The sequence below is a fragment of the Eptatretus burgeri genome, chromosome 3 (genome assembly GCF_056783735.1).
Source record: "Eptatretus burgeri isolate ZD-2024b chromosome 3, Ebu_testis_v1, whole genome shotgun sequence".
Classification (NCBI taxonomy): domain Eukaryota; kingdom Metazoa; phylum Chordata; class Myxini; order Myxiniformes; family Myxinidae; genus Eptatretus; species Eptatretus burgeri.
Window position 1 is genome coordinate 63480419 of NC_140963.1, and position 11078 is coordinate 63491496.

The following is an 11078-nucleotide window of genomic DNA, read 5'->3' on the forward strand; positions in this document are numbered from 1 at the left end:
TGTCAAGTGTGTCCACAGCATGCCCTTTCAAGTGGCAATCACCAATCTTAAGGCCCTGTCACACCTTGACGATTTAGCCAGCGTATGCCGACTTATGAAAAATTTGTCTGAAACGCTGGCACACGTTGAATACGTTATGGGTAAGTTTTGATAACATTAAGAGCACGCTGAAAAACACTTCCATACGTCATAGTTCGCTGGCTTTCATCGTTGTACTTTGCGGTTGTCCTCAAATTTTAGCATGCTTGAATTTTTACGACGTATGCCAGCGTATGACTCACACGTTCCGCTACGCTGGCCATAAGTTGTAGGCACGTTATGCGATCGTTGACACACGTCGACACACGTTACTTGTAAGTTACTCATAAGTCGAAACACGTCGAGGTAATGATTAGCGTACCCGAAACTTATTTATAACCTATGAGTAACGTGTTGTAGGCACGTTACACGATCGTTGCACACACGTCGAGGCACGTTATGCGATTGTTGACACGTCGAGGCACGTTACTTGTAAGTTACTCATAAGTCGAAACACGTCGAGGTAATGCTTAGCGTACCCAAAACTTATTTATAACCTATGAGTAACGTGCTTTGAAGCTATGTGTAACGTTCCTCCAACGCTAATATTGACGTTTGTAGACGTATTTGATTGACGTCTTCCGGACGACCACAGAACTTACTGAACGTGTTTCTAATTTACAGCTACCGTATAATGGCGTATTGGCAGCGTTTAAAAAAAAACAATAACTTCCGATATTTCGTCACGTGCCGTTATGTCACGTCCGATTGCCTCTTCAGTTTGCTCATGTCTTATTCTTAGTTCCTCCTCTGTGAATATTTTCTGTTTGAGGATATTGTCACGTCGACGTCGAAACTTAAAAGCAAATGTCCGAATATATTTTAAAATTCGTGATAGACTAAAAATAATAATAATAATAAAAACAACAACAACAACAACAACAACAACAACAACTTCAGATATTTCGTCACGCGCCTTCACGGAGCCAAGGAGGAAAAAAGAAAATGTGCCTTAACGGAGAAAATAAGTTCTGGGTATACTAAACATTACCTCGACATGTTTCGACTTATGAGTAACTTACAAGGAACTTGTGTAGACGTGTGTCAACGATTGCATACCGTGCCTACAACTTAGTCCCAGCATTGCGGAACGTGTGAGCCATACGGAGAGTACGTCGTAAAATTTTCAGCATGCTTGAAATTTCACGACGTACTCGACGTACCACGAGATATGACAGCATACTTCATCGTTTTTCAGCGTGCTCTTAACGTATACACAACTTACCCATACCGTATTCGACGTGTGCCAGCGTTTTAGACACATTTTTCATAAATCGGCATACGCTGGCTAAATCGTCAAGGTGTGACTGCGATGTTGACACTTCCAATTCTCAGGCGGTTATGATTTAAATCGGCGTGCGGCAGGTTTTTAACAGGCTACGCCACAAGTTTGTCGGCGATAAGTGCAGCGCGCTATGCCTAAGTTAAACTATCATTGGGCATAGGTTGTGAACGCGACAACAGGCTAAGCATTCGTTGGTATAAGTTATCTATAAGACAACGAAACGTTCTGTGCCCGTTACTAATATGTTATGCATACGACCAACACGTTATGAATACGACCAAAGCTTTTTTAAAAAACATCAAAATTTCAGTGTACGCCAACGTTTTACATATATTTTTATACGTTGCCATTGCTGGCTAAATCGTCAAGGTGTGACAGCGCCTTTACCAACATGGCCACGTGTGAAACAACTTTATTCAAAGGCAAACCATTAATGTTTGTGCTGGGGGAAACTTGACCATTTGACCCGTGATCAAATGATAGCCATATTTTTTCAGACCACCGTATGACCTTGGCCTTCAACATTTAGAGATAGATTGTAAATTAGGAAAATGCGTCCCCATCTTCAATTTATCCGTAAAACTCAACATCGTGAAAATCTGAGTAAAATTATTCAAGTTATGATCAAAAAGGTGTTTTTTTGTTAATTGGGTCACAAAATGAAAAATTGAGGTCAAGCACAAATCAAATATCAGATGCTCAACTTCAGTGAAGGTACGCTATGTTGAAGGTTATGTTGTAAGAATATCTTGGAACGCCAAGTGGTCTTTGAGATTCCGCATTGGTAAAATTGAGTGATGACAAAAAAGGGATTTAAAATTTTTTTTAAGACTGCCATTTGACCTTGACCTTCACCTCAGAGGGGTATGATGGAAATTAAGTGTAAATGTGCCCTGCTCTAGGCTATCTAAAAAGGGCAATTTCCTTCTGATTAGACAAACCTTATTTAAGTTATGGTGAAAAATGTTAAACTATCTTTAATGCGGTCATGACCTTAAAAATATGGTCATGGTAAAAAATTTTTATCTCAACCCCACAAACTTTTTATTCCGATTTTTGATGAAAATTTTCATTCCGAAAGTCTCATCCAGATCCGAGATACAGCTCAGAATTTGCTAGAAAAAGATGAACAAGCTCCAGTGAGCTAAGATCCTCATCCTCTTAATGATGACGTCATAAAAACGAATATGACGTCATTGTGATGTATCCGGTTTGCGATAAATTATCTGTGCTAATGCCTGGCTTGATTCCCGCAAACAAAATTCAAACAGCTTGCCTCGTTTCAGAGATAATGGTGTAAGCGATTTCCATTAGCGGCGATATTATGACGTCAACTTTTTTTCTCGGAAGAATTTCCAAAATCGGAGATGGTTACTGCCTGCGCGTGGGCTTTCTGCGTATACATGGCAAGTTTCACGAAGATCCGATGAAAACTCTGGGTTGTGAAACAAAAAATGTCAAAAAATAGGAATGACGTCATAAAAAATGATATGACATCATAGTGATGCATCATATGTGCGGTAATTCATCTCTGCTAATGCCCTGTTCGATTCCCGCAAACAGAATTCAAAAAGCTTGCCTAGTTTGAGATAAGTTTTTTTTAGGCGATTTCCATTAGCGTAGATATTTTGACGTCATAACTTTTTTTTCTTGGAGGAATTTTCAAAATCGCAGATGGTTACTGTCTGTGCAGGATATTTTTACATATACATGCCAAGTTTCAGGAAGTTTTGATGAAAACTGTAGGCTGTGAAACAAAAAAGTCTACAAGAACAACAACATGAGTAAGACTTGGAGATCCTCCACGAGGATCTAAAAACCTAAATGGTGATTTAGTACTCTCAGGGGTTTAAGATCTTAACCTTTAACCCGGAGGGGTACGATGTAAATTTAAGCTAAAATGCGTCTTGCTCTTGGCTATCTATCTAGAGAGGGCAATTTAGCTCTGATCGGACAAACTTAATTCGACTTATGGTGAAAAATGTTTATAATTAGGTCATGACCTTAAAAATTAGGCCAACATCACATAATTTATAAACAGATTAGTGATGCTAAATTTCATTCCGAAAGTCCCAGCCAGCTCTGTGATACAGCTCAGAAAATTGATACAGTTTGGAAATTTGGAGTGTTTGGAGTGCAGGAAGATTTATTTTTATTTTTATAAATGGTGGTTTTGGACTCGTCAGGGTTGAAGAAAATCTGTGGTAGCATAAAAATTGGGGGCACCAATTGTGGAAACAAACCCTACAACAGCAATAAACCTTCCCCTATGCTGGAGGGAGAGGCTTAAATACACAAGTAAATTATTAAAATCTCCTTTCCAGTTCTCCCTTGAATGCTTTGATTCTACGTGTAAACCATTTAAACATAAGCTGAGTTTACTGACTAGTCTTATGTACATATGTTAGTATGAGATATGAGAAATAAATTTAACATAAATTTACTTTTGCTGGGAACAAGGCAAAAATGTCCACTGTAAGAAGTTGACAAACAAAAACTTGATTTGAACAGCTTTTCAGAACATGCATTGCAATAAATGAAGCTCTGTGTCTTACTTAATTCACTAATAGCTTGTACTCCACAAGGTTTATCACTAAATGTGGAACTTTACAAAAGTTGAAGTAACCTTACGGTGACTTTAGACCTGGCTGAAGTGACTTGTTGACATCTCTGACACACACACACACACACACACACACACACACACACACACACACACACACACACACACACACACACACACACACACACACACACACACACACACACACACACACACACACACACACACACACACACACACACACACACACACACACACACACACACACACACACTATTATGGCTGAGAAACATGATTGGGTCTTAATGGTTACCTCCTCAACTGAAGGTGTACGGAGGTTATGTTTTCACCCCTGTCTTTTCTGTTTGTCTGTCTGTGAGCAGGATATCTCAAAAAGTTATGGATAGATTTGGACAAAACTTAGTGGACAGGTTGCTTATGTCCCAACAACATATTGTTTAGATTTTGGTGAAGATCCGGATCTGGATCCTAAAAGTCTTAAAGTGATTCTTCACCATTGAGGGAATGGGCCAAAATGATATAAACTGGATCCGGATTGGAGATCTTTTTTTCTTTTTGTGATCGATACTACAAGAGATGTTTGTCTGTCTGTCGCCATTTTTCTCAGAGATGGCCAAACGGATGTTCGTCAAACTTTCATAGCTTCATCAGTGAGTGCCGAGGAGTGTTTTAGACGAAAAATATTGTGACCGCTCAGGCTTTGAGGTTCGCCACGAGGGGAATCGTTCAGGTTCCTCCAGAACTCCCAGTCCTGAGGCCACCAGTCGCAGATTACTCTGTGGCCCATCGGGTTGTGAAGCAACCAAAAACGCCGATTGGTACTACCAATCCTAGCAGGGTGTCCCTACTTCACATGGATACCTTACCTTTGGACGGCCGCACCAAGCGAGTTTGGACAGCTGCCCTCACTGCGTACCCGGATTACTGCCGAGCGATACAGTGAGTGTGCGCTGGCTAACAAGTGCAAATCATGTGGGGTTGAACTTCCTGGCTGACACTACTTGCAGATTATGCCAGCCAATGGAGGAAAATACACTATGACTGGGTACATTTATGATAACAAATTATGTACTTGCAGCAAGGGTGAGGAAAGGTATGTGTACAAGAGGCAGGGGATTTATTACACACAAAATACGTACAGCAAGGGAAAGCGAGGATTGGTGAGGTGCGGCAAAAGAAATGCAATTCTTTACAAACACAAGAGACACCGTGCAGAGTTAACCCAATCCTAAAACCTCGACAATCGTATGCTAACAAAACAGGGTGCCATCAGAATCATTCCCCAAGGAAGTTAGAAAGTCCAGAAAGAGAAAGTTAAGAGGCGTTGGTGACCTCTCTTTACCAGGCACAGTCGACAGACCAATGGAAACACAGTCAGGAGGAAGGGGGAAGGGGGGAAGGAAAACAGGTGTGGTCAGGGGAGGTGTGGTGATGTGCAGGTGAAGTCTGGAGAGGAAGGTGTAAAGACGTGGATCAAGTGGGATTGAAAATATAGCAAAGAACATGTGAGAAGATATTCCTCAAGTGAAGTGTATGTGTCGTGTCTAAAACTGCAGTGGTCTGGGGTCTGGCTCCTCCACTTGGTTATAGACTCCGTTCCGCTCACTTGCTCCAACGCTCCTCCAAGCTCCTTTGTCCTCCGACCTGTGACCACCAAAACCAACTGACTGACTTACTTTCTGCATGGAATCTTGCGTTTTATAATCCCCCAGCGGAGGAGTTTTTTTTTTTTGTATACCTTGTTGAGGCTCGTATGAGAGCTAACACACAACACACAGCAAGGGGGGCATGAGACAAGAGGGGTGGGAGTAGGAAGGACAAAACAGTGGGGAACAGAGACATTAGGAGATCTGTGGAAGGGAGAGGGATGGAGCTGGGAACATGGGGAATACAAGATGGACATTACAGGGACTTTCAGGAAGGAAAGCAGGGAATTTGAAGCAGGTGGGCTTGGGATGGATTAACGGGGGTAGAAAAGATCGAGGATTTGGATGGAGCATGATAAGAGGTGGTGGTAAACAGTTGTTTTGAAGGCCTGGAGGGAAGAATGGGATTGAATAGAGTGAGGGAGTTTATTCCAAAGGCAGGAAAAAAGAGGAATGAAAGAGTGAAGGTGAGCAGTGATTCGTGATTTTGGTAGTTGTTTAACATCGGATTAAATGGGGTGATGGGTGTTTCCAAGTGCCCCCATTGGCATACGGATGATTACCCCGGCGCTAGCTCCGCCCATGCGAGGATTCGGCAGCGGAAATGGCTTCACTCGCCCTGAACTCCCCCACGTGCTTGAGCTCTTACATTAACATGGCGCCGGGGTATTCGATTGCGTTCTCCAGACACGAACATGTGCTGGACACCAAATGAGGGCCGTAATTGAGCCGAGCACGAGGGGTATCCATATGATGTCAATCAAATGAAATGCAGTACACACTTGCACCTCAAGTTACATGCCAGAACGTCCCGATCCGAGTATCTACTATGGTGCATCAGCTCCCCCGTCTCCTGCCAGTCCAGAGGGTAGTGGTGAACTTCGGTGGTGATGGTTGAGCAATGGCAACAGTGGTTTAGCATAGCAGTTGTAGTGTGGTGATTCATGATGGATGTGGTTGGTCATTCGTTGTGGCTGTTAATGGCGAAGGTAAGCGAGCCTGGGTTGTGGTTCAATGGTGTTGTGATTTTTATTAAGGCTTTGTGGTGATGTATGAAAGGTCGTGTACAGCAAAGTAAAATTTTGGAAATAATGAAAGATGGCTGAAGAAAAACACTACCTAAAGCCCACACAACGCATATTGTCGCATAAACCCATTACACATAAGGGAAGGGCTATCTAAAACAAACACGAATTAAATCACTGTCTTGGGACCTGCTCTATGTTGTGTGCCATTGCCTTGGGGGAGTGCCAATTTCACAGAACCGTAACAATATTTTTTGAAAAGTTTGACATAAAAGTTAGATTTTTTTTTTTTTAATCACCCTGTAGTCCCTGAGCCTTTGTAGCTATATGAAAGGTAATATTTAATGATCCCTGACCCCATTCCTTCGTGGGTGGAGGGAAGTGTTTTAGGCCCTCCACAAAAAAATAGAAAAAAAACACCAAAACTTGATTTCTTTAAAATGCCAACCAGATGAGAGCAGCACCGAGCAATGCTGGGTGCCCCGGATAGTTCTTCATACTTGAGAGATTGGACCAACAACGATACATAGCATGATATTTCAAAAAGTTGTGGATGTGCTATGGCCAAACTTGGTGGATGAGTTGGTTAGGTGACAATATATTGTTGTGGAAACAGCCATATGAGGGTAAAGAGGGAAAGGAAGACTAGTTATTCCACTCATAAATGTTTGGCATGTATTTTATTTCTGTGTAAAATGGTGGAGCATGTGTTTGAGGCATGTTCGCAATGACTTAAAATTTCACTACCCTTTGGTCATGTGTCTATAAATCCCATCATCCCATCCCCCTAATCCTTTGAATCGTTTTCCCAGTAGTTATCTGTCCGAGTGTTTGCTTTACAAATTGGTTTCCTTACGCATGATGGGAACGAAGTCTTGTGCACCTTTTAGCAAACTCCTTCAGAGAAGGTGAAAATTTGCGAAGGGGGAGAGCATGAACCCTCCCTGACCGTGCTGCAACGAGGATGTCTCAGGCACGAGGAAACTTCTCGAAAGTGGCACTCAACCAATCGGCGTGCGGCGCAGGTCAGGAGGAGGTGAATAAAAAGCAGCACAGAAAGGAGAGACAAACAGAGACGAAGACTGACTCAGACATTTGGAATGAGGAGAGATTTTGAGGGCTTTCTGAGATTACGATCCTGGGTATCTTTCACCAGAAATTGTAAAAAGATTGGTGGCTCGCAAAGTAGCTCATTGGGTCGCGGTTGCAGCATGTATCAATATTACAAACTTTGAATGGAGCATCAAGGTCGGCTGTGAGGATCCCACGGTGCCATATCCTGCTGGAACTGCCGGCACCATTACCGACACCACCTTGCACAAGCATTTCCCACGGAAGGTTTATTCTGCCTTGAGGTCTCTCTCCTGTCTCAGACAGTGTGAAAGTGGGCCCGGATAGGTTAACGGTTTGAGCTGGTGATAAAATGTGAGGGACTTGCAGAAATTGTTTTAGTTGCCTTGTTGTGTCATTGTCTATTTGTAAGTGCTTGTTCTCCCTGTTTCTTCCACCCCCCCACCCCCCCCATCCTGCAGACATCAGTATGAGATCGAGAAACTACTACATTTCAATGGAATGTTATATTTTGAACACTATAGAACACGAATAGGAACATGAACCTTCGGTTAGGAGTATTTCGGCTCTGAATTTTGCAAGTTGTTTGAAATCTCGTCCTGATCGCTCATGCGCAGAGAGAAGTATGGTAATTTTCTTAGTCTGTCTGTCAGTCAAATAAAATTGAGAATCATTCCAAACAGGAAACTTGCTGTTTTTAGAGACGTCATAAAGGACACAAAAGACAGGTACAAAGAATGAATTTAACGTGTTGAATAAGGTGGTGTAAAAGACGATGCGGTAAACTTTAGGGAAAACTTTTTTTTCTACAGCCTTTAAAACTTGTATTTTATTTCAATTGAATTATGTACTTCAACACTGTAGAATACAAATCATCTTCTTGGCACTTTCAAACACAGTGGCGGATTAACGCAGGGCCCGTGTCCAGGGTCCCAAGCTCAAAGTGGCCCCCCCGAGCTCGACGTGGGCCCCGGGTAGAGGCAGCATGAGGGCCATGCAACCCATGCAATTGCATGGGGCCCCAAACGACCGATCTGGGTTCACGATCTTTCAAGACGGGGCACCCGAAGGTGGGGTATCGACTCGAGTGGTGATAAACAGTGCAGAGGGAATGCTCCATTTCAAGGAAAGAAAGCACCATGATGGAATCAATGGAGTAAAAAAAAAATGTTTTCCCTGAACTTCAACAAGAGAGGACTATTACAAAATTAGGGGGTGAGTTTAGTTTAGTAGAAAAAGCAAGTGGAATAATAACTACGTTTAATGTATACAAATGCGACAATAATCACAATATACATGATTTGTATAATCCTTCATGTTAATACATATCCTCCTCCATCATCATCATCATCATCATCATCATCATCATCATCATCATCATCACCATCTTCATCCTCACCCCGTTGTGCCACTGAATTAATACACCAGGGGGTTGACTCAGCCTGTCATCCTTCCGAGGTTGGCGAAATGAGTACCAGTGTACTGGGCCGGTGTATACCCCGGTTAAAATAGGTGTAACATATCCCTGTGTCGTAAGAGGCGACCAGGGTTGCGTCAGGAAGGGCATCCGGCGTAAAACATGTGCCAAATCACTATGCGGATCAGACGGATGATCCGCTGTGGCGACCCCGAGGGAGCAGCCGAAAGAAGAAGAAGAAGAAGAAGATTTCGATAATTCCTGTGCTACCCACCCCCACCCCCCACCCCCAACTTCTACACAAGTCCCACCACCAAATGCAAGTCGAGAACACTTCCCCACATTTCCCCCTCCAGTCCCCCTACCAAAATAAATTGTTGAGGTGCCTCAACAATTTCAGCTCTTATACGAGCCTCGACAATGTGTACAAAAATAAAATAAATAAATGCCAGTCCAGAAACCCTCACCTCACGCTTACCTCCTCCTAAACCCCCTCCCCACTCCCCCCTCCTCTCTCCCCCATCCTCCTCGCTCCACCCCCTCCCAGGATGTACAGCGATGTTTGGTGAAGCGTCACTCTTCATTACTCTTCCCCCTTGCTAGCTCCCCACTTCCTCACCCCCTCCCTGCTCTCCCCCCTTCCTCCCCTCTTCCTCCCTCCTCTCTCCCTCTACTGCCTCCTCTCTCTCCCTCCCTCTCCCCCCCCCCTTTATATCCCCATCAGCGAAGAGACAGGTTGTATTTGCTCGTCTATAATAAGTGTCAGTCAGTCCGTCAGTGTGTGCTTCTCCTTCATAACTCCAAAGCCATGAAACCTAATGGCCTGAATCTTTACCTGCATACTAAGGCAACTTCAAGAGAGCGCTTGAATGACAATTGGGTGTTTGGGTTAATTTAAACACTCCTTTTGAAGATAATTAACGGCCTTATTTAAGGCCTTGCTCAACAATGCCTTGACTTGGAAGACACTGCAACGAATCATGGCATGCCTCATCTTCACACCTACGAATCACTGAATACATCGCAATGCTTATGAACACCCGGATACGACAGTTTTCATGCTTTATTTCATTTCCACACATGTGATAAGCTCTCAAATCTCTTAACCTAAGCCAAATTCCAAAATTTAAACTGCAGAATTGACCTTAGCAGCAGTTCCAACTGTCATCATCTGTGAAGTGATATTCAGCCACAGTTGGTTGAATCAAAATCATTATCCGCAAAAGCTTAAACTTCATATATCTGATTGATCACCCGATGTGAGTGAAGAATTAAATTGAGAATGTCGTCGGGATTTGGACGAAACTTGGTGGGCAGGTTGGGTGTGTGACGAGGAAGAATTGATGCGATTTTGGTGAAGATCCGAATCTTAATCTGGGCGGAGGTATGCGCTCTACCGAGTGTCCTTTTAGTTTGTCATATTTGATGCCCATTTTAATACTTGCTGCAACGTTAGTTGCATTTTTACAGTGACAAGGAATTGACAAAAATCATTGTTGTTTGTGCCAATGCCAGAAAAGGCCCTATTCGAGCTCCGGAGCATCTTCGTGCAACGGTACGCTGGGATTACCAGCCAGACTTGTGCAAGGATTTCAAGGAGACTGGATTTTGTGGGTTTGGTGGTAAGCTACTCATTCAAACATTTAATTTTTTAAAGGTTTGTTTTTTATATTTTAGTAAACATTTGAAAATCTCGAAGGACATAAAGCATAAAAAGAAATAGTAAATGCTGTCAATGCTAAAAACTCAAACGAGCACAGCCATCCCATCACTGCACGATGTTTCTTGACGTAATAAAAACAACTGACGTAGATGGAATTGAACCACAAAACTGAATAATGAGGAAATGACATCCTTTTTTTTTGCAGATCCAACTTTGGACCCCACCCATACATTTATTAGTGATGTTGGCTCCGATATCCAATTTCCCAGGGTATAGGAAACCAGTCCGGAAGTGCAAAAAAAACCCCCC

The 11078-nt window shown here is 42.8% G+C and overlaps 1 protein-coding gene across 1 annotated transcript in view; it reads left to right on the top strand.

The window, feature by feature from the left end:
* RNF113A (ring finger protein 113A) overlaps window positions 1-11078 on the top strand; it is a 94978-nt gene that overhangs the window by 52348 nt on the left and 31552 nt on the right. The window contains exon 6 of the mRNA XM_085873765.1: window positions 10622-10728. Within this exon, the coding sequence (XP_085729891.1) occupies window positions 10622-10728 (107 nt within the window). The remainder of the gene's footprint in view (window positions 1-10621; window positions 10729-11078) is intronic.